This window comes from Passer domesticus, chromosome 6 (assembly GCF_036417665.1).
Source record: "Passer domesticus isolate bPasDom1 chromosome 6, bPasDom1.hap1, whole genome shotgun sequence".
Taxonomy (NCBI): Eukaryota; Metazoa; Chordata; class Aves; order Passeriformes; family Passeridae; genus Passer; species Passer domesticus.
The window spans coordinates 31,170,232-31,195,572 of NC_087479.1; the positions used below are offsets into that span (position 1 = coordinate 31,170,232).

The window sequence follows — 25,341 nt, forward strand, 5'->3', positions numbered from 1 at the left end:
GCAGCTCAATGGAATTTGTATCAAAATGCTGTGCTGTATCCTAAGTATGTCCCAGTTAGTCAAGCTTAAAAAATGAGAACTGTTCATGTTTTCAATTCATTTCAGAAACTGGATCATCTTACAATCCAGTATTCCACCCAAACATACTTCCTCTTCCTTCTTCTGAACAGCACAGGTCTTGCAGCTATCTCATCATGTATTGCTTCATAGTCTCACTTTTTGTATCAAATTGCCTGATACAGCTCTAATTGCAAAATGACAGCCATTCATGTTTAATGCACACTTGCTGCAATTGGATATTTTAATTGGGCCAGTATGGGCTATTTATTTTTCTTCCAGCTGATTTTGCTTTTAATTTATTAAAAGATCTGACTAGGTTTTGCCTTATTAAATAGTCTCAGATTTTTTTTTCTCCAATTGTGGTTTTTTTTCCTCCAGTTGTAAATATTGGCAGCCTCATGGGTAGTTAGAGGAAACATCATCTCAGAGACAGGTTAATCTCTATTTCCTTAAAGAAGTATGACTTTGCAACTGTATTGCAAAGGCATGTATCTCGAGTGCCCAAGTTGTTTACTGTCTGCAGAGAAATTTTGAATTTACAAAGGCTGACTCAAAATAAAGAAAATACTTGGCTATTTCTAAATGCTTTAAAAATGTGCTTTTAAGAACACTGGTGTTTATGGATACCTCTAATACATTATGTGGAATATTACACATTTATGTATGAACTTGTTGGGTTTAGTGTTGTTTTTATATAAATGCAAAAATCATTTCAAGGAAGTTCTTATGTGTTCTAGACTGCTCAAGAAAATACATCAGGTTCACTAATGAAAGATCACCTTTTCCAACATGAAACTGTAGTAACCAGTGAAACTTACAACAGTGCAAATTTAAGGCCTTCAACATTTGAGGATTTCAACACCAGGAGAGCCTGTTTTCCTAGCCAATCTAACCAGGTAAGAATACCAATAAAAGAAGTAGTCTTTCCTTTGCTTGCTGTGTTGATGGCACAGTATGAAGTTTCTGACAAGAAATCACTGCACTCCAAATCCATGTACTTTCAACTTCTTGAAATGTTCAATATTAAACTTTGCAGCTGAAATATTATACCATTATTAGGGCAGAGATAAAGCTTTGTGAAGATATTTACCTATCATTGTAATGCACCAGACTACGTGATTAAGTGTTTAATTTCTTTCAAGTCTGTTTTTGTATTGCAGATTTCAGCATCTGCAGCCTTAAAAAGTTGTTTAATTTTTTTTTTCAGAAAATGTTAATTGGACATTTAGCTCAATCTTAGTTACATGTATATTAATACTGTTTTGCTTAGAAATATTGAAAAGTATTCAGCCTTTGGTACAGCAATATAGCACTATACATTTTTCTTCTTTTCTAAAGCTAAAAGAACTGACAATTTTTGTAGACTATAGAAGTAGTCTGAGTAAGATGGACTACAATTAATTTGATGGTCTTATGTCTAGACTCAAAGACATGGGAAGCTTTTAGAATGTACCGAATAACAGATGTCAAAGCAAAATGCAAGTTCAAGTAGTTCTGAAGACTTACCAAATAATTGTGTTGCTTGTAACAAAGCTTTTTAGTACCTTCCGTTATTTTTCAAGAGAAAAATAGAATTGTACTTAAGTCTTATATCAGCTACACTTAATCTGCTTTATTGGGCAAAAGAAGCAAGCATTGTTGTCTGGAGAACTAAGAAGCTTGAAATTATTAATTCTTTATCTTTATTCATTGATCTACTCCAATTATCTCTTCATATAAGTCACCTCATATTTTTGTTTCTGTTAAGGTACATATTTACCTTTTGTTTCTGTTAAGGTACATATTTTTCCCTCTTCCCATTTACTTGCAAAGACAATGGTAAATATTTTTTAGAATAGAAGGATTGGTGATTAGGTTATTGCAGCTAAAATTTAATGGCTGCAGTAACCAGTGATGTATGTCATGTTAGTCTTCCTCGCATTGTAAAGAAAAGTGCAGTAGCTTGAAATTTCTGTATGTTTTAAAAGCATGTATAAAATCAACTACCGCAGAAGTGATAACTTAGGCTATGTTAAACTGATTAGTCTGTGTCTGTCTGATAGAAATTAAATAGAAATTTCTTTCAAATGACAATGTTAGAATTCACTTCTTAAAAAGTTATAGGGGATTCCATAAAAATTTAAATAGATAGTCTTTAAAATATTCTTCTACTGTAGCACCACTTGCAAGCAACAGACACTCTGCTTTTTGCTTGGTCTTGTAGTACACACATTTACAACACAGGCAGGTCACCAAAACTTCACATTCTATATGTGCACACGCTGCACTGGTTCTGCTAAACTCCATGCATGTGACCAGGTGGCACTGCAGATCTTGAGCTAATTACTGGGTTTATTTCAATTTGGTGTAAATAAGTTTGAACACTCTTACTTAAGAGTGTGCTCATAAGTTGAATAGTTCAAGAAGTACATGCTCCAACTGAAGAAATAATTAATGACAATTCAGATTTTTACCTGTCATATTTTGACTGTTAATAAAAAATACTCAATTCCTTCAGCTTTCCAGCTTCTGATACGTGGATGTGTGTTAAACTTTGCAATGATGTAGCCAGCTGCTGGTGTCTTCATACTGAGAAGTTGCAAGATGAGCAAAATCAGGTGTAATTCTTTGAGGAGAAACAGCAAAGGCTACAGTACCAGAAGTGACTGTGCCTTGTTTAAAGGGGCACCCCTTCAAGTAAGGTGCAATACCTGTGGGTTCAGTTGCATAAACAAAAGTTTTCTGCTTAATTTCTGGTTGGCTAATCATGTCAGAATCAGATTCTCTTGGAATTTGTTTGCTGTAATATTCTTCCTCCTTTCCTGCTTCAGCTTCACATAGATGACATTTGTACTGAGTTTTAGTTTTGACTGTTTAGAGGACGAACTACATTATTCTCATTTGTACCTATGTGAATTTGGATTGAGAATTGTTCAAAAGTTTTCATGTACTTCATGCATTCACATAGGTCCCATTTAATACCCAATGAATAAGCTCTTTCCAGCCTTTCTTCAGTTTGCTTATTTTTCAGCATGTTCTGCTCAAAAAATATTTCTTAATATCAGTGCTTTAAAGAGTGTAGTGGTGCCTTATTTGTAACATGCCAGTTAAGTATTTTTAGGTGTTGGACTCAAGGCTTGAAAAAAATGAGTTCTACGTATGTGGTGTGTTCTGCTCAAACAAATAAAAAGCCTTCAGAGGCTAAGGAGAGAGGTCACATTCTACTGTTGTTAGTATTTGTAGTGATCCTTAATGGCTGTTAGCTGTCTGGGCAATGGGAAGTTGAGGGTGAATTTTTGTATGGAGGTTTTAGGGGTTTTTTTTCTTTTAAACAATGAGTTTTATTTACTGTCTTAAGTGCATGCATAATAGTCTATGTGGACAGCAGGGTAAGGATCCTTTATGCCTGTAACATATGGAATTCTAATAACTTTTGTGGCTTTTTTTCTTAAATAAATTTATTCTGTAAAATGTTCAAATAAGCCCATTAGCCATAGTTAGTTATTTTTGCTAAACAATGGATTCTTCCTCTTGTTTGAAAACTGAATAGGGCTGAGAAGTAGTCTGCTTTTATAAGCAAAGGGGAAGCCTAACTGCTTGTATAGGAGCCTGGGGAAGTATGGAAGTGAAGCAATGCTAGCTGAATTGGGTATAACCTTTCCTCTCCCTGTATCCTTGAAACCTTGTGGAAGTTCAACTATGTGGCTTAGAGCCAAGGAAAAAAATTGCTCTTGTTAGCATACTCCAGTTGAAAGTCCCAGGGCAAAGCATCTCTAATTACAGTTCTGTACTCATCACACAAGGATTGTTGAGCAGGGAAGTGATGGTTAGAGCAGGCTACAGATATTCTTACATAATCAGAAGATAGCATATTTTAAGAAGCTCTTCCTTCCTCTTTTACAGCTGCCTTCCCTTTTCCCTTCTCTGTCTCCTGCCCCAAAATCAGGACATGCAGACTTCAGCACAGTAGGAGTACAGATGCATGCAAAGTGACATAGAAGTGTTTTAACCTAAAACAACATCTTCAGTAGTTTCACACACTGCAACAGATCAGGAACATGCAGTTTAACTGTTGAACTTGACTGTGGAATGGTGACACATTCATTCTCATTAATTTGAGTACTAATACGATAAACCTGCTCAAAGCAACAATACTGATGCCAAAGATCATTCCCAAGTAATTCATGATTCTAGAAGAATTTGTAATACTAATAGGTTAGAGAGGGGAGGGGTATTTTGTATTTTCTGAGAAATGGTTTACAGGCTGTGCACTAGACAGAAAAAAAAAGGCAGAATTTGACTTGAAGCCCACTCATAATCTGGCTCTGATTATAACAGCCCTACAGTGTAGGAAACTAATTGTCTGCCTGTAAGGTAGAAATACTGGGGCATACTGAGACCCTTGTTCTTTTGCTGCACTGCCTGCTATTTTCAGGAGCTACTTTTATACACACGTGCTAAATTTTTACCCTGTCATTATTTGCACCTTTTCTTGAAAGTCACTTTAATGACTATCTAATGTGATTTCAGTAACATTTAGCAGTAATTCACTGTCTTACATGTAGATTTCTAAGGCCTGCAGTATTTCAGTTTGGATGATTCTCTGAATTTTGTCATCTTTGTCATCTTTTTAATGTCCCCACGCCCTTTCACTGTAAGGCAGAACTCTCATCTTATTTCTCTGATGGTTTTGTATGTGTTCAGCACATTCCTTACTACTTGCCTTTTGAAGTAAAAGGTCTTAAATTATGGTCAGTTCATTACAAACTGAAAATTTAAGAAGTACTTGGGTCTTTGCCTGCCTGTGTACTGAGCTAATCAATGTTAGTACTGTATATTATCTAAGGAGAGACGCATTCAGAAGAGGCTGTTATTGATTGATTGTCATAGTGAATGTTGTTCTTCATACTGCAAAATCCTCATCTAGAACACGGCCTTGATAATTAGTTACCAGTATTCAGTACTGTTGTATGAATTGGAGAGTGTTTGAAAAGTTACAGCAAGAATTAAGGACAGCTTCTCCTGGATAACACAATAGTGAATGTAGCAGAGAGTTAGTCCTAAAGCAGCAGATCATCACATGAAATCAGCACATAAGGCATAATTAGTTTGTGGAATTAGCCCCCACTTGAAGATATTAACACGCTAATTTTGAGCATAATTCACAGAGCAGCATCAAGTTTTATGTGGATACCAAAATACTCAAAGCTCTTCTGAGACATGAAAAAGTCAGGAAAGAATACTGAAGCTCATAGACCTAATGCCCTGCAGAAGACTCATTATTGTGGGGATGTTTGTAAATTTTAGTAGTGAGAAAACAACCTGAATTTTTTTATCCTCAGTCAGCAAAAGAAAAAAGGCTTGGTTTTTTAGTTTTCTAATCTAAAATTTACATTGTAGGTGGACACAAATTTGGGACTTCACCATAGTAAATTTCTCTTACTTTGCCTCTACTTTTCAGGTCCCACTGAAGTCAATCAGACATGTTAGTTTTCAGGACGAAGATGAAATTGTCAGAATAAACCCTCGTGACATTTTGATACGTCGTTATGCGGACTACAGGCATCCTGACATGTGGAAGAATGACCTGGAGAGGGATGATGCAGACTCAAATATACCATTTTCTAAATCAGACAGTAAAAAATCTGACTATTTATACCCATGTGGAGATGGAACTAAGTTGAATTCCCTAAAAGACTCAAAGAGTTCTGTGGTATTTAAAACTCAGCCTTCCTCATCAAAATTTAAAAACTCAAAAAGAAGAAAAGAGGACGGTGAGCGTTCCCGCTGTATATACTGCCAGGAAAGGTTTAATCATGAAGATAATGGCAGAGGAAAATGTCAAGATGCGCCAGATCCTATTAAAAGATGTATCTACCAAGTTAGTTGCATGCTTTGCGCAGAGAGCATGCTGTATCACTGCATGTCAGACTCTGAAGGAGATTTCTCTGATCCTTGCTCGTGTGACACTAGTGATGACAAGTTCTGCTTACGCTGGTTAGCACTGGTGGCACTCTCGTTCATTGCTCCATGTATGTGCTGCTACCTCCCCTTGAGAGCATGCCATCACTGTGGTGAGGTGTGTGGGTGCTGTGGAGGAAAGCATAAAGCTGCAGGATGAATCAGTCTTGTGCCAAACAGAGCTGAAAAATCTTTGTTTCCAGGAAGCATCTAACTTGGATTTGTGGAAGCTTTTTGGCAAGCTGAAGGGAATCTTCTTTCACGTAAGAGATGCTTGATGTGGAGGAAGCAACAAGACTTGTCAGACCTTGGCATTTTACAAGTGCTAGCCACGCCTAACTATTTCCTTTGAGTGCGTGGCATTTGTTGCAAGTTGTGAAGGAGATTTTGCGAAGGAAAGCCTGTTCTTATTATTGGCTATAAAATGAGTATATAAACTATGATTATACTAAAAGGGATTAACTTTTGCCACTTTGTACATTCATGGTTTAGGTGAGGGGGCTCTTTTAAAAGGATTAAAACTTATCTGAGGGGAAATTTTAACTAAAAGTGCACTAGTGACAGTTGATTTAAGATTAAGAAAAGTTAATACTCAGCAAATGAGAATTGAAACTGATTTTAAGTGCAACTAAATCACTTATTAATAGTTTTTTGGAAGCAACTTTATGTATAAATAACAAATGTTTATATTTAACTAAATGTGTAAGGTACGAATTATTACTTGTTAAACTTTCCTTCCCTCCAATATAGTAGGTATGGACCATATCTACTGTCACATTCCATGGTAGTATTTTAAATAGTTAATTTAGTTGCATTTTTATTCCAGATGGACAAATTGATATTTTCAGTCCTGGTTCCCTTCAGCTACAGTTTGTGTTGAGTTGTATCCATGCATTCTGATAATCTAAAAACCTTTAAAATATTAATTATTCTAGTCTTGAGTGACCAATATTTTTTTTCGTTAAGCACAGATGTAATTGTCTAAAATGTTCTTGTTAGAACATAACATTTATTTTTATATATAAATTACTTTGATTTCAACATAATAGCAAAAAGGATGTTGTTTCTGTTGTTCAACCAGCAAGTTGTTTTCTTTTGGGGTGTCCTCCAAAAATACTTTCTTGCATATTCAAATGTTCATTAAGCAAAAGGTACATTAAGGCAGTTGTAACAAATTGTCACCAGTGTTCTTGTTTATCCTTCTGTTAAACTAGGATCCTGTTCAGCTGTTTATCAAGTACTATGATTAAAACAAAAGATTAATAACAAAAGTGAAATTGTTTTCATTATTTTGAGCCACAAGTTTTTCTAATTTGAATGGGCAAGGACAAAAGTACTGTGTGTTTTGTTCAAAAAGAACAACAAAAGACTTAGCTTGAGAAATAAATTACAGCCCAGGCAAAACTGAGTGAACTTCTTAATTGGGGAAATTTGAAGGCAGGGCTGGGGAGGGAGGATGGAGAGTGTGCGTGTATGTATGTGCATGAGTGCTGGTATATTGTGTATGGTATTTCTTATGGTTTTGTACTTAGCAAGTCTAGCTTTCAGGTAAGAATTAATCAATTAACCCACAGAGAATTTTTAAAAGCATTACATGTTGTGCTGTGTTATGAAATAAGAATAATTTACTTCTTATTAAAAACATGTGAAACACTAAAAAACAGTCACAATCCATTAACAAAGGTGCCTGTTTGACATCTTGGCTGGAGTGGGACAGATTGGCTTTAGTATACCCTTGTTCTTAAACACAGAACCAAATAATTTTATTTTTAAAATGCATTACTTTTCTCACTTACATGTATTTCTTCAGTATATTTTTGCGTAATTTTTTTCTGCTTGTATCTGGCCCCTTAATTTTCTTTTGTAGCCCAGAAGTAAAATAAGCAAATGTATATAACTATCTATCTGTAAAATACTTTTTAAAAGAAAACATTTATATTTATATTACAGCTTGACTTGACCACCTTGTGTACATAGATCATCTCAAAGTATTATTTCACATTGAAAAAGACAGCAAATATCTTGATAACTATAGAAGTTATGGAAGAGCTTCTAGTTTTGTATTAAGAGTTGATTGGATGGCTGAAGTCCAAGAATATGACACAGTAGCAGCAGTCTTGGGTTTTTACTGTTTATGTATTTGAAAGCTGCTACTCTGGTTGGTTTTCATGCTTCACACATTTTCAGCTAAACTTGGTTGCCTAGAATAGACTGTTAACTTTAAAAACAACTTTCATTAAAAAAATGTTGATGTTTTTCTAGTGAATGAGAGGAAGTTACTGTATGTACATGCTAGGTTCCTAATTCAAGGTGGAGAGGTATGAACAACCGAAGAAAAGAACTTGCTGGCTGTATAAGAAAATGCTATATAATCATACTGTAAATATACTCCAGAAAGAAATTAGTTTTAGCAATTTCCTCTGAGCACTATACAGCATAGTGAAACTCCTGGTCCTGTACTGTATTTTATATGACACATATACTTTAATATTTTTATTAAATGTGTGCATTAATATTTTCACCTTGCATTTAACCACTTTGCTGCTAAAATGTTTTCACCTTTTGCTTTTCTCTTTGAAGACTCTTGTCATCTAATACCAGTTACTGAATGGGCCCATGCTCACTTGTTCCTGTTGTGCAGCAGTGTCAGCCAGCTTGCCTGGTTGGAGAGACCAAACACATGCAAAGATGCGAGGTTGCAGAAGGATTGGTTTTAGTAGCATGCACATGTACTTTTTCTCTGGTGCTAGGGATCTTACCCACTGTTACATTTAGGAGATGAGCAGTGGAAGGTAGATATACAGCAAACCCATTCCAGAACAGCTTGTTGCATCCATACATCTGGTTTTGGCAGCACGTAACATTCATCTATCTCTTGTGAAATATTTTCTTGAGCATTTGGAAATAGAGAAGTTTCTTCCTCAATCCGTAATCTTTGCCCTTAACATCCGAGCTGTAGTTTGCCAGGCGTGTAGTAGCAGAGCTTTGTGTTGCTTGGAGGGGACCCGAGCCTTTGGAAGCCGTCACTGAATATTAAGTCCCTCGCTCGCTGAAGCCTCGGTTACCGTGAAAACCGTTTCCCCTTGAAAGGGGGAAGTTAAGGGAGCGCGGCGCTCGGGCACCATCTGCTGGGGAAAGCTCGGCGGCCTTCAGGCACAGCCCTTGATGACATCGCAGTTAACTAACGGGGCTGTCCGTGCACGGCTTAAGGTACACCATTGGGTTATGCTTTAGCCATGAATTTACAGAATACTCATTTGCAATCTGATGGGATGCTTTAGCTCACCATGCCTCTTAAGTTTCGTTATTAATACTGAGGTAAAATCCTTTAAACCATATATTTTGTTAGGTTTAAAATTGTTATGATGGCCTGTTACAAGAGCATAAAAACCAGGAATGAAATGAAAATTGTTTTGTGTCACTGGGCTTCGAAGAAAGGGGTTTTATTATTATGATTATTTTATTTATTTCCCCTCTTGAAGTTCTTCCCACAGCAAGGTGATGGAGTTTTGATGCTCATGCAGATGGAATTTGGCCTTTTGTGATACAAATCAAGTTGTGAGGATGCACAGGTGGGTGTGTGCTCTCACAAATGAATTTCAGTAGCTGTGAAGGATACACCTACAGCTGTGTGCATGTTTAAAGCAATATCTAATGATAATATACAATTATTATGGTAACTGTTTAGTAAACAGCATGACATCATAAAACTCTTCAAGAGCTTATAGAAGAGATGCCTCAAACAGTCTTAACCAATGCAGTTTCCCCTAGAGAAGCAAATGTGTTTTGAAGAATGCCTTAATTGTGCATGCTGGAATATAACATTCCCATTTTGGATGAGTTCTCAGAATGATATGTTTGTGTGTACCTGGAGGATAATGTTGAACACTTCTGTAAATAATGCCCAGGTTTAAATTAGACTTTAAATCTTTTCCAGGCTTATGACACAATGTGCAGCCAGTACAGCTATACATTCCTATTAGTAAAATGAAGATCAGGATCACTGGCTGGCAAAAAAAACCCAAGAACTTTAAAAAGATGCCTTATGGTACTATTAGTCCAGCAGCTGGGTGGATAAAACTTGTTTACTTTGGTGCATTTACAAATATAAAGGGTTGAGGGGGATGTTAGATTTTCATTTTGATTTTTTTTTTTTTCCTCTGAAAGTTTCTCTTAATTGCAAAAGTTCATTAAAGAAATCAAAGCATTTGGTGAAAAAGCAGCCGTCATGTGTAAAGCTGTGGTATAAGCTGTACATGGTTTTCCTTCTTTTGCTTGGTGCCATTTGCTTTTCACCCTAATGACCTCAAAGTGCCTCATGTGTATATTGTTTCCATTAAACCTCAAATGCTATTTGTGTCTACTAAATGATGTATAATTTAATTAACTCATCCCATAGGTATTGCGTAAAGAATATGAATATAGCTTGTTACTTTGAGTATATAATGTAAATATGTCTTTAAGTTTGTAACTGGTTTGTTACATCATATCCTTCTAAGCTGATCAAGTAGATAACACCGTAAAAACTGTTTCAATGTTTTTCCTGTAATTACCTGATTAAAACTATCTCGAAATGAAAAAATTATGTTTTTCTATTCTGTGTTGGGATTGCTCAGAACAGTGCACATGAAATGAAATGTTGCAGCTCAAGAACAGAATAAAAATAAGTAAATACAAGTATTACCTTCAAATTCCAGCATCTTTCATTGTAGGAACCATTTTTAAGAGTTGCTGTAATGTTTTAAAGAAAAACAGCCTTATACCAGTTTGCTTTGTATGCACAGCAGTACTTGTCATTGACATCATGCTGAGGAGGTCAAGATTCCTTTACATAAAACATATATATCTGAATTCCCACTTGACCCCACCACAAAAATGCCTATCTCTGAATATAATTCTGAGCTTTGTAAGTTACAGAATAAGAAATACATCAGAAAAGGAAGGAAAACTAATCAGTCCATGACGAAAAATGAACAAGTAGAAATCTGTGAGACCATAATTTGAAAGTTCAGTAGTCAGGGTTTAGGCTAGATTATTTTAAATTGAATTGTATTTGCCTCTAGGTTTTACAAATGCTTTCTTATTGGTTGCAGTCAACAAAACAATTCTCCCTGTTCATTTGATCAGTTGCTAACTTGAAGAATTTTCATTGCCAGGTGTAACTTTTACATGGACTATTAAGTGTAGATACTTGAGCTTTTAATTGATGATGTGAAAATGCACCTCTACCAGAGGAATGAAACAGACAAATTAAATGAATGACAAATAAGGTGAAGAGCTACTAGAGAAAACTATAGAACTATGTGAAAAACAAGTATGAGAAAGCAGTTTAGCATTAAATATAGTTTCATATGATTTGGAAACCTAATGTTACATGTCAGACAAAGCTACCTTAATGTAATGATTAATGCACATTCTTCTGGCTTTGAACAAGAAAAAAAAGGATAGGTAAGGAATTCTTGTTCTTTCTTGTTGATTTCTTTTTCTTGCTCTTTTTTCTCTTTTTTTTGTCTTCTTGGTTGGGTGGGGTTTTTTTTTATTTGGGGGGTTTGTGGTGGTGATGGATTTTGTGGGGTTTTTTTGTTTCATATTCTTTTTGTTTTCTTGTTCTTTTCTTCTTTACAGCTGAGTCAAACTTAATTGCTGGAGTTCACAGAGCTGGTGGCCAGTTTCTAAAGACAATTCACAAAAATATCCAAGTCATTTACCAGTTAATATTCAGCCTTTTGTATCACTGTTTCCTTAACCTTTTGAATTATTGTCGTGGATCATTATAGGATCCTGTGCCAGAACAGAAAGACTTCAGTCTGGAGGATTGTGTCATCACTTCCATAATTTGAGAACACAGGTGTAATTTAACAGTTTGAAAACAGACATAACAAGTAAATGAATGACAATAAAAAATAATCCACATTTTCTACCTTTAATTTGAGATTGGACAGTATGATTACACACACAATGGGATCTGACTTAATTGTGCTTTGAGTAATGTGTGCTGTGAATCACTAACAATACTTGGTTTTACCTAGAAGGAAAAGAAAAAAAAAAGATAAGTCAGTTCTTCAAGAAACTTGTATCTCTAGGTATCCATGCCCTGACTTAAGGGGTTTTGGAATATTTGAGAATATAATGTCTTTGACAGAATAAGCTTCTCAGATTAATTGTGATTTCAGCTAAGTGGTGGTTTGGCAGACTCCAAGCACATCTCAGTACCCACCAAATTAAATACAATGTTTTTAGCAGTATGCAATTATCTATGTCAGTTCGAGGTAATGCACAGGAACAATTATTTCATGTTAGGCATTTGCTGCTTTTTTATTTTTTAAACCACCAACAAAAACCTCTTCTTCATTCTGATTTTGAGTAATATGAATCAGGGTAAGTAAGCTGACCAAATAATAACTGTTTGAAAGAGGAGACACCCTTCTAAATGTAGACCCAGTACTGATCAATTAAATCTGTTTTTGTGGTCAGTGCTAAAAGTAGCTATACGAAAGCCTTTTAAGATGATTAAACTTACTGTTGCATGTAAAACTGGCTTTGAGTCAGGAGCTAATCTTCCTTACTCCAATATTGCAACTTGCCAAAGCATTCCTGTGTGAGCTCTCCTTGTATGACATTAGTAGGATACAAATCTATTGACACCTGACACCTCCTAGCTCTCTGTGTAAGTAACTTGCCATTTTGTGTCCCATGTAAACAGCAAATAGTATAGTGGACTACTTTCACACTGAAAATATGAAAATACTGTTTCTGAAGTAGAAAGGGGTTGTGCAAACATATTGCTGCTGTCGGCAGTTATCAGTGCCCTTTGCTGGAGCTGGCTGTCTCTTTGTACCTGACAATGTGCTTTGGTGCTTTTCTGTTGTTGCTTTTATTGCCTGTGAGGGAAGTGTTACAGTGACCTACTCTTTCTGTCTTTTCTCCATAACTTGTTCCCTTTTTCTTTCGGTGTGTTTTGAATTTGTCTTCAGCTTTCTCTGCCAGCATATAGAGTTTTTACAATCTGTGTGCATCTGATGATGATAGCTGCTAATTATTAAATGCCCATTATAAATAGTATTTAAAAGTTGTATTGTAAGGCTCAGAAGAGTTTGAAGTACTGCATCACTCTTGAATATAGTAATGCTGAGAAGTTGTCTCCATTAGGTGGGCAGTCAGCCTGTGGCTGACCAATCCAAAGAACTTGTTTTCCAAGTCTGATATGGTTTTACCTAAGTTTTCTTTTGTCTCTTACCTATTTGCATTTAACTGTTTACAAGATGGGCAAATGGGCTGGATTCTGCAAAACACTGGGAGAGTCTTTTCAAGGGGAGCAGAAAAACTAAAACACTGAAGCTCTAAACAACTCTTGGTTTGCTCTCTTGCCCTAAAAATCACATTGGTAATAGAGTTAAATAATTTGAACAGTTGTTGGAACTATGTTGAAACCAACAAGGTGGAACAAATTAGTTTGGGAAGGTTGTCACTGTTGGCCTTCAAGAGTACAAGAGACACTTGAGTCACCAACTGTGCAGGATCCACTGTTCTTGTTTTCCATGACTCTACAGCTAAGTGTTAAAAATGCTGCTTATGAAGGAGACAACTCTTTTTCTTTCAGGGCTAATTCTCTCATGAGAATGGTAAATGACTCTTCCTACGTCCTTGGGCTTAGTGGTCTTCTGTTAGTTCTTGGAAGCCTGGAAATTGGTGGAGACATGAGAAGTGAGAATGGTGATCCCTGCAAGGCAAAGAGGTACACTGTGGGACAGAGGTTAAATTTCCTCTCTTGAACCATGGCATTAGAGAGGGGGAGAAGAGGAAGAAGAGCATCATCTGGGTCTTGCTCACAAAATTAATCTCTTCAGGATGTGTTCACAAGTGATGCAGCACTCACAAGACATTTCAAACATTCTGAATACAGCTATTAAATACAGCAGCTTCTGACTTCCCCAGCGCCTTTGAGCCTTTTTGTGTACCTGAATTAATAAGTAAAGTCTGATACAGTCAAGGTCCTGGCTCTTCCATAACAGGGAGTGTTTCAGAAATCTGCCAAGTCCTAGTCCAGAACACTCTTCTTTGTACATGGTGCATGTCTGGGATTTGCACAGATGAATAGCTAATTGACTGATATTGAAGGCTGACTGCTGTCCAGACATTTCAATTAACAACACTGTTCTAAAATAGCAGTGCTATCCAGACTTCTGATTAACTCTAGTTTGTGGCAGACTTGCACAGATTTCTATGAATTAGCTGCATTAGTGAACTTATATTTCTAAAGTCATAGTTCTGAAGGCTTTAGTGCATTTGGAGCTGGTTGATCAAAGAAGTGATGAGTCTCCATCCTCTTGAGACATTCAGAAATCACTGAAGCAGGTCCCTGAGTAATCTGTTTAAGCTAACGCTGCTTTGGGCATTTGAGGTTGGACTAGGTGATCTCCAGAATTCACTTACTGCATCAGCAATTCTGTGGTTTTTGAAGAAAATTATTAATTTTGAAGAAGCAAGATAGTTTCAGAATAAGTGATGTGATTTTGTGCCTGCTAAACATGATCTCTAATTTTGAGGCAAATCCTACCATTAATGCTTGAATATTTCAAGTTACAATCAAAGAATTGTCATTTTAGTCGTGTCATCATTATAACTCAATGTTTTTCACTGTCAGAATTATTAAAATATGAATATATTTCATGAACAAAGGCTTTTCAATATAAGTAATAAGTATTAGCATGGTATTGAGGTGAGGAGGAAAGCTAAGTGTTAGTAAGCTTAAAAATATTCACAGGTGTTTGCATAAGTACTGAACAGCTGCTTCACATGCTCTTTTGGCAAAAAAAGGTTTTCACAGAGTTGCTAACTTCAAGATAGTTAAGTTAAAAAAAAAAAAATTCAGGACCTCCAAACCTTTTCCAGATTACCAATCTATCTTAAAAGCACCTCTAAAACCTGGCTGGAATCTGGGGCCTGAACCAAGCCAGGTAAAAATGCCTGTGCACAGTATATTTGGAAGGCACACACGTCTGCTCAGGCTGAAGCATCAGCAGCAGGGTGAGACTGGACGTGGGTGAGTACAGGCAGAGCTGGCAGCTAGTCAGTGAATCTGGGACCCTGTTTCTACTACAAAATTTAAACTGTTCTTAGTAGCCAGAGCCAGAGGATGGGTGGGGACTTAAGAAGACTGAGTCATTCCCCTTCATGCCACTACTAAAAAATCGAAGTAGTGTTACTGTGCACAAATATTCATCCTGTTTTTAGTCAGACAATTTTCTCAAGTGATTACTAGAATAGATTTTAACCATGTAATTGCCAGTTCACCTTTCTTAGTCCCATTTCTCTCTTATGAAGTTTAGAAAAATGAAATATTCTAAAAACTTTGGCCCTTTTTGTGTTTCTGGAAAATTCAAAAGTACCTGAACTGCATCGTTTGCTTGTTGGGTGTCTTGTTGCCAATGGATTCCTGCTAGTTTACCTCCAGCCACCCGTGAGGTGGTAAGTCTGGCTCATCAGTTTACTCAGTAACATGCTAATTGTGACTCAAGTCCTTCCTGCACTATACTTGATGACTTCATGCTCACTGTAGCTTTTCTCTCCATTAATGTACCAGTGTCTCCAAAAATGCTCAATTATTGCCTAAGGTCTCTCTTCCCTTTAGACCAGTCACATCTTTGCTTTCCCCTCAGTCCTCATTTGTTCAGCCTGATACCTCTGAACTGACTCACGTTCATGAGAGTGGTGGCAGTTTTCACTATTGACAGTATTTTCCTCCAATGTTTATTAATTTTAAATATAATTTCTTGGTAAATGCTGCTGTGAGACTTTACAGTAGCGTAAGGAAAGTAGAAGGATTTTGCCCCAAGATCAAACAAAAATCCCCTACTCCTCCCACAAGGTGGGAAGTAAGCTAAGGGAGGGTGGGAGTGGTTATGTTGGTTGTACTTTGCCATGCTGTCACTCCTCAATCTTGCAGTAATATGCCTTTGGCACCAGAGTTAGGAGTGTAAGGCACTGGAGCTGTAAGACTCACTTTGCCTTCACATCTGAATGTGTGGCCCAGATGTGTCCACTGAAACTCCTTCGCTGCAGCAGTTATCTCCATTCCCTCTGAATTTCTTTAACATAAACATTTACATTTAGAGGGAAAAGTAGGGTGAGAACATTAGCAGACCTGTATTGTAACAGTTGGTTGGGACAGTTGGACTTGCAATAATTTAGAAAATGCTCAGCCAGCTGACTTCTAGATTTCTAGACGACATAGAATAGGTTCTTCCAAACTAACCTTTACAATGTGCTCTACCCAGTGCAGGTATTCCCGATTGGCTACATATCTGCAGAAAAATGAGACAGAAGTTGCCCTTAACCATAAAACCCTGGGGATAGGCTTCAGTTACGTCTTGAGTTCAAAGCTGCCTGCACTGGGAAACAGTTTATTTCAAGTCCTTGCTCCCTTGATTTGTATATTTTTTCACTCTTTTCCTAAGGGCTTACACTTGGGAATCTACTTTTATTCTCCTGAGGAAGATATAGAAGCCTTCCCCTTTATAAAGCAGGCTATATATATATAAAGGTTATACAGTGGAAGTTTTTTGTAGACCTGGACAGAACACCATCTGGGCTTGCTCCTTGATTGATATGTAGCAGGTACTAACTCAGTGATGGATTGTGTTACTGTTGTTTACCCACAAATGACCTTTAAAAAATGTAGCCTTCCTTATCAGGTTATTAGCTAAAGAACTGTCTTTTGCAAGACATCAAAGTGATACAGATTTGTAAATGGACAAACTAGGTCCTGCTATGTGTGTGGATCTCTTCTGGGATTGTTTGCCTTCTAAAAATTTTGGGTAGGTGAAAAAAATCTCACCTTGTGTAATGAATGATTGTACTGTAGAAAAGATCTTCAAGCATGCCCAGTCTAAAACTGTCTGTGTGGCAACTGGACGTAAGAACATTTAAATGGAACTGCTCCCACGTGTTGCAAAGGTCATTTAGGAAAGGCTGACATCATTAATGACTCATGTCTGCAAAAACACAGCAACTGACATACTATCACAACATCACTTGAGATGAAAGTCTTGGCTGTCAGAGCATTTGGTGAACACACTGCCGGGATTTGGTGGAACTCTGACATCTGTGATGCAGCCCAAGAGGAATTTCAGGTTACATATTTACATGGATGATTGGATGGCACCTCATCAGCTGCAGTCACCTTGCAATGATATTTTCTTCCCTATTTCCACTACAAGGTGCAGTAAATGCTGAACTATCTCTCCGACTTTGAAGATCAATTCTACTTGCAGTACTCTCACCAGCTACTGACATGCTTGGATAGTCACTTACTAGACTTCAAACAACTTCTGAAATGTGGCTGGTAGCAACATGCTAATAGAATTTTCAGTGAGTTCTTTTCTTCCTTTTTTGGACAATAAGTAACTTGTCAATAACACATCTACAGTGACAGTTTTAAAGGAAATCTTGAAAGATTGTCAGTTCACTCTTACCTTGATTCTTTAAAAAAGTGGAGAAAGCTAGTAAAGATGTAGGTATCAACAGGTTCTGCTTAGTGTCAGTAGGCATAGTCTAGCTATGTCATTTATAGATATAGATAGATGTAGCTATGTTATGCAGAGTTATTCAAAAGCCTGCCATGTCATCATGTCGATCAGCACAATACCTGAAAACTTACCTTTGTCTTTTGATACTGACTGTTAAATCACAGCTGACAGTAATTTCTGATGTCAAATCAGGACTGAAGCAAAGATCTTTCCCTAATGTGTTTTTTTTTTTCATAGTATCCTCCAAGTCAATTATATGTTTGAATATAGGAACTTACAGTGATCATAGATCTCAGGAATTCAGAATATAAAATTGCTTAAAATCTTAACTGGGCTCATATACAATGTGGTGAATGCCAAGGATTGCTGAGTGCACAGTCTTGGTTCCATCCAAAAACTTGTGCTTGCTGAAGACTTTTATGTCCATCCAATATATATGTCAGTGAGCAAGCAGCAGTGAATCAGTCAGCTAGATAACATGTAAACCATGTCTTGCAGTGGTTTATTGACAGTCCTCTTCAGGTGAAACAGCTCCAGATGAGTTATTGATGGCTGATGGTACATGTAATCTGTACAAATTCATTTCAATGTTTTCAAGCCATTACCTGTCCAGAATGAGAAAGCTGAGCTGGGGTTTATCTTAGCAGCTTGGTATTCAGCCTTGCTCAACCCCTGCATTAGTTCTCCTCATCTGTTTAACTCAAACACAGTCATTTCAGCTTTTCTACCAACATAAATATTGCATGCAGCACTCTGCAGAGACATGGTATGAAAAGTTTCTTTTCAGCTCAGCAGAGCTTAGTGAACCACAGCATGTCCCAAGGAATAGCAAATACACCCAGCCTGACATTGAAGCAAATTGTGGTATCTTAAGCAAAATCTCCATAGCCAGGTAAACAAATTGTGGTGTCTCAAGCAAAATCTCCGCAGCCAGGAGATTCTGCCTCTCTCCCACCAGCAAATACATCCTAGAAAAGTGTTTTGGGTTGTTTTGTGGTTTTTTCTCTCTTATTCTCAGTCACTTGTTTGCTTACATACATTGTTCCCTGAGCAGCCAGTTTAGGCTTTTATGCTGCTTGCTGCCTGTAGCTTTAGAAGAGCATCAGCTTTGGTAGCAATTGTAGAAGTGCGTCATCTATATGCATGCTACTCTAGAGTTCTTTTGACAGTGTCATGGACAGCTCTTTAGGAGATCTGTTATGAGCCTGAATCTTCAACAGTCAGGCAAGAACATGATCTGTATCACTTGTAGTCTTACAGGTTCCTGTGCTGTGACTTGAAGCCTCCTGATGCTTTTTGTTAATCTGGCAGTAACAGAGTTTCACTTCATCACCATTCACCTCAATGATGAAATTGCAAATCTTGTGCGAAGATGTACAAACCATGACAGTTTTCTTCCAATCATCCCCTAGGAGCAAACAGAAAAAAAACTTACCTAAAAACTACTCCTAAAAATGTTTCAGGAAAGAAAGAGTGTATAACATCTGTAATATCACACATAATATCTTTAGTTTTCAGGTTACAGGGCAATATACTTTCAGCTTGAGGTCCCAGCAGAGGAAATTGATCTATTCCTTTTGAAATGCTGAAATGTGATTAGTTGGGCTTCCTGATCTTATATTCTTCTTCCTCTTCTTCCACCATCTTTTCTTCATATCTCATAATTTCCACTGCAACCCCACTTGCCATTTAGTATTTTCACAATTTCATTACATTAATAAGCACTGCCTGCACAGCTTCAAATGCTGCAAGGCTAATCCAGCTTCCTACCACTCCCCTTACACATCCTGACAGGCCAGGTGGGAACCCCTTACCTGCTTCCTATGCCACCAAACATCCCAAACACCTCATCTTTAGAAATTAATCTTAATCTTCAGAAGTTGGATTACAACCTGGAGAACAGCCCTGTAAATGTGCAACCCTCCTGTACATTGGGATCCAACGACCTTGTTGTGCTCTAGTTTTAGCACACTTTCAGACTGTGGTTGTCCAAATTCCACTTTCCCTTTTTGTTTGGTCCAGTACATCTCTTCCAGTTGGTAACAGGCCTCTGAGTTTGTCACTGCTCAATGAATCAACCACATTGATAATGTTTTTGTAAGTTGCATGGAGAAACCCTGTTGTGCTTTTCCTCCCTTACTCCCTCTGCTGTAAGAACCTTGCATAAATTTAGTGTCACTTAGTCACACATGAAAAAGACTCTTTCAGTGCCAGGGGAAAAAAGTCATTGAAAGGCCAGTTACAAAAAAACTTTAATATCCCTTAAATCTAGTAGAAACTGTATATATTCATTTTTAAACTAGATCAGCCCTTTAGCTAGTTATTATTCAGGTGCTGTTATTGTGCCTTACATTTTGAGTAAAGCAAAACTGCATGGATTACAATTTATGAAATGAGGAATGTTAACAAAGAAACACACTGAATATTTTAAAAATTGCTTTAACCCATAAGTGGTTAACATTAACATTTGTTTAGTGCCAATGAAGTTAAATTTATGTGGCACGTAATTTAGGAAATTGAGTAGGCAGAGAGCTGGTAGATGCCTTTTTAGTTAAAAAAATGTTCATTTTCCGTTAAACGCTCACACATTTGTCATAGCAACCTTGAAGGTGGCCATAATGCTAAGCAAAATAAACAGTCCTAGCATAATGTTCACTGTAATAACATGTCTCATGAGCTAGTTCAGTACTCCTTTTTATTACCTTATTTTCATTGCTCATTCACTGTGTTGGAGTTCTGTTTTGTGGTTTAATCATTATTACATCATTTTCCTTTCTTAATTTAAAGGTGCTGCCCTTTTCCTGTCATTCCATGACACCTCTTTATTACATGCACGTATCCCTCTTAATTTTTTATTTTTTTTTTATTTCTTAACAGTGAGTTCTTTACTCTATTAGTTCTCAATAAAGACTAATAGTTGGGTACATTTTTTTACAAATCTAATTAGACTCTGCTTTGTCATTAGGAGAAAAAATGCAACAAGAAGGGAAACAGGAAAAGGGCAATACAGTTTAAAAAGTATGACAATACAAAATGCACAGAAAGGTTCTTCAAAGTATGTCACAGTGACATCTGTGCATTGCAAAAAGTTCTAATGTTTGTAGCTAATGCTCATCAAATTCCATGAATCATGGATAAAGCACTCAATATTTTGCACAAATTCTGAGTTTAAAGTAGAAAAGCTGTTCTCTATTCCTGTAGGTTTTTTTTCCTCCTCTTCCTTTTGGAGATGAAGATATGTAGGTAAAATTGAGCAGAACAACATAATAGAGATTTGCATCACATGGAATGTGTCTTTCCTGTCATTCCTAATATACACAGGAAAATCCCCACTAACTCTCCTTGGGGATGGCCAACTGCCAGGTCAGGACTGAACAGGGACAGGATTCAGACCTGGCACCTGATTTTAGCATTTTACCCTTTAACAGTTGACATTGAAATAACTAACTGCTCATTCTTAAGCAACATATATGTACTACATAAACAGGAAAAAAAAAAAAAAGAAAGTACTGTATTACCCTTTTCCCTTGGCAGAACATGCTAGTTCATCATTCAGGTGAATATTTTAATCTGGTAATCATCCTTATCTGAGAGCTGGAATTTAGTTTATCTCAGATCACCCAGATTAGATAAAGAATACTCACTTTTCAAAAACCCTTCTGAGATTCCCATTTACTCAATTCTAAGTTAATTAATGAAAAATAAGTAGGGTTATTTTGGTTTTGGTTTTTGGTTTGGTTTTTTTTAAGTCTCATATTGTCCATCCTCTGATATTCTGTTCTGGTCTGTGTATAATGATATGAAGAAGTGGCCTTTGAGACATCCAAAGTACATCTTATGATATTTAGCCACAGTGCCATATTCATGGAAAGACTTTCTAAAAATGATTGGAGAATCCTCCAGGATTAACAAAGAGCAGAAGGAAACAACTGAATGATCAGAAATCAAATTTGCTGATACATGATGGATATTTGCTTTATAAAACCCCAAAGAAAATGTCACAAATTCTTCTCCCAAACCAAAAATATAATCCAAAGAATATGTACTTATTCCCAGGAGCTTTTCCCAGGTGCTGATGCTTCAGCAAGGTTCCTTTCACTTAACTGTCTGCACTGAAATTTGATATCATAATTATTACAACAGTTGTGTGTTTTTTCTCTTTTCTCACTAATCTCCCTCTCTCTGTGCAATGCTCAGAGAGAGCTCTGCTCAACGCTCAGGTACCAGAATAACAGGGAAGAAATGCTATTAGGCAAAGCTTGTTTCCAAAGGTCCATCTGTGTGAGTAAGATCTGCTTGCAGGAGTGCAGATTGGGTCAATTTTGGATAAAGCATGACAAATTATTTATGGAATTAGATTTAATTGAGTATATAAGCCCTAACCTTTTCATGCAATGGTATTCTGAAGGAAATAAGAGTTTAGCTAAGAACTGATGGGCTAATGCTGTTTGTATTTGTTTTATGATGTTAATTAAGTTTACATGATTGTCTGCCATTTATCTCAGACCACAGGATTAACTAAATGCCTTCCTATTGACTCCATCATCAGAATTATTATCACTGCTTTTTCCAGGCAGCATTATTACATACAACATTTACTTTAATTTCCCCCAAATATTGAATAAAAAGTGCATTCATTATATAATGCATTTACTCTTAGAGTCATGAAGTCATGAACTCATTTTAAGGACTGAGAAAAAGAAGCAAATACAAAATTATTATGGGCAAGACATGCTGTCTGCCTCAGCAGTCAGTTTAATGTCTGTCATGGAGAAATGTATTTTCAAGGCCAATTGTGGCACAAGTATTTTTAACTTGCCCTTGCTTACACTGGTTTAAATCTGGAATAACTCACTAAAGTTAGAGAGTAGAAGGCTGGATGAATTCCACAAAGCGAGAAATAAATTTGGCTGCTAGCATATAAAACTAAAGCTGTTAATCTTCCTTTTGATCCTCAAATTGGTCATTTCTTTATAAATGTTTACTACAGTTGTAGAATCTAGGAAGAAACTTACTTAACATTTTGGTTTGAAAATGTATTTTTTCCAGCTGAAATCTATATTTCAAGTGTCTTATTCTGTCAAGTGCATTAACCTGCCCCCCTTTCTGTACAGCTGCACTGCCTCTACACTTCTCACTGTTACCAAGTGGTTTCCTTTACAATACTTCCAGGAGGTGTTCTCTTTTCATGGACAGCCAACTGCATTTCATAGGGATTGTGAACTAAATTCAGAGCTAGGACTTTTTTCCTTAGGTGTTTCTGTAGGCACTTACAGACACATTCAGGTGCCTTATCTACTCCACACTAAAAAGCACCTGAAATCACTCAGTGCCTAGTATTTCATCTGTGAGTTTATATTATATATTGGCTGGACATACAGGTGCAATCATATCCAACAGCAAGTTGCTGGGCAGTCCCAGGAATCTGCCAGGATTCACAAAACAGAGGTTCCTCATAATTTATCCATTATTTTTTATCTACTAACTGAAATTCTCCAGTAAAGAGGGCATATGAATTAGTCCCAACAGTTCAGCCTGTCTGAGTAAACCCTTGGACTTCAAGTGCCAGTCTTGGATCCCAGCAGTGCTGGTGCCAGTGCTCCTAAGTGATGGTAATTGTTCCATCCACTGGGCTCTCTGAAAAATTTCTTCAGTGCAGTATGCTTTCTATAGAACACGTATTTACTGTGTCAAAAAGGCACATTTCCAAGGCATGCAGCTAGGTAGGGGCAGACTTAATCTAGAAATTTCTCAGTGAAACCAATTTATTCATAATGGACAATCTTCAAGAAGAAGGCTTGCCTGACAAAGCCTCAGCCTGCAGCCTGGTGGGATGGTGACAGGGACGTGGTGGGGGCTCTGGCTGGGGACATGGAGCAGGGAGAGCAGGCAGAGTAGTAGGGTGATGGGCTGATGGGGCTTGGCAGACAGGTGTGGGGGCATGACCTGAGGGGTGTGACCAAAGGCTGCACAGTAGAAGTTCAAATTTGGATCTCCCACAGTACAGAAAACGCAGAAATAGTGAGCTAGAATATACATCCTCCATCCCTCTTTTCTTATTGATTAAGAAACACAATTTGACTGTTAATTAGAACAACAGCAACCCTTGGACCCTTGCCTGTCCCTTGGTATTTCCCAGTGGATAACTAAGCTATCTCTTGCTCAGATCAACCAGTTTTATGAGCTTTATCCTTCCACATATAAGATAAGCTGGGTTTTCACATCACAGAATTGCAGGTGGTAGCATGCAAAACCTAGGGGAAGACTTGGGCCCTTCTATTAACTTGTCTTCAAGAAAACTGATAGAGCTGAAAACTGGCCTAGAAACTGCTCCAGCATTTTATCCTGACTCCTCCCTTCTGTCCACCATATTTTTCTTCTTGAAAAGCAGCAGTGTCTCAGTGGAATCAGCAACTAAACCAACTCCTTCCATCTAAAAATACTTTTTCACTATCTTTATGTTTTAATAGAGAGCAAGGAGCACCAGCCCTGTGTTAGAAAGGAGTGGTGAAAGGATCCCTGGGTGCCTACAAGGTGTACTCAAATTGTCTTAAAGGAGCTTTCCATTGCCACAACTGGGCCATTGACAACTTACATGCTTTGTATGTACTGTGATTTGTAACAAACAGAGAGCTTCCTGTCTTGCAAGATGCTGAACTCTTCATTTAGCAAAAGAAATAGGAAACAGCATACCTTAAAGTTTGGCCATGTCTCAGCGCTACTTACTTTTTATTCCTAGTTATGCCTGGGAATCTTCTAGGTAGGTTAGTGTGTAAATGGGTCCCTGTATTGCAAAAAAATAAAATAAGGATGAGCAAAAGCTCCTACAAAGGAAGTCCTAAATAGTACCAATGTGTTACAGATGTCCCCTAATGTTCAGAACAAACAAGGAGAATTATCATTTGGGAAGGTCATCATCAAGAGCTAATATAAAATATATTGAAAGTAAGTTTGTTGATAAAATGGGGTTTTAAAATACTAGTAAGGAATATAATTCCCAGATAAGTACCTAAATGGATCTAAATGCTACATGTAGCTCTGTGTATGGGGCTTACAAGGAAATTCAGTTAAGCGTGAAGCATAATTTGTTTTTACTTGCTACATGATATTTTGCTGCAGAAGCCAGATCTACTGAAGCAAGCCCCTCTATGAACACACCTGAAATCAAAGATGAGTTAGAAAATACGGGCCAAAATGTCTATTTTCAAGTAAATGTAAGTAGAATTGTGAATAGCTTGAATTTAATATATAGGTTTTTTTCCCCAGAAGTTCTTTCTATTGCACCAAGAGAAGGCTACATAACAATCACTGTCTATAAAACCATTCTATGCATGTGCATTGTGCGTGTAGATGGTATATAGAGCACCATCTACTGACATACAAAGAGCTGTAATACTCTTCCCTCCTAAATTATCTTCATTGCAGCTCATAACTGTTTTGAAGTTTTAGTTTTGCAACACCCCACAACCTTTCTTTGATTTAGATATGTCTTCCAACGCTAACTCACACTGTAAAATGCAAAAGGATTATGAGGCAAATAAAAATATGTTGGGAAGTAATCAGACTAAGGACTTTCCCTTTCTATGTCTCCAGCCAGCACACCCTGAATGTGATGATTTCTGTGAATAAGCCTATCATGTATATTGTAATAAAAATGTGCATTTAAAAAAAAATAAACCTTGTATTGGCCGAGAATAAAAAAATGCATTTGCAGAGGCCACAATCTTTCTTTCATTTTCTCAGTCTGCAAAATTTACATCAAATACCAGCTTGGATTAATTAATCTTTCATTACAGTAGTCTTAATTTTGCTT

The 25,341-nt window shown here is 37.0% G+C and overlaps 1 protein-coding gene across 1 annotated transcript in view; it reads left to right on the top strand.

Moving 5' to 3' along the window:
• Positions 1-7,271, top strand: part of SPRED1 (sprouty related EVH1 domain containing 1) — a 57,888-nt gene extending 50,617 nt beyond the window's left edge. The window contains exons 5-6 of the mRNA XM_064424134.1: positions 798-956; positions 5,501-7,271. Of these exons, the coding sequence (XP_064280204.1) occupies positions 798-956; positions 5,501-6,160 (819 nt within the window). The 3' untranslated portion in view covers positions 6,161-7,271. The remainder of the gene's footprint in view (positions 1-797; positions 957-5,500) is intronic.
• Positions 7,272-25,341: the final 18,070 nt, after the last annotated feature.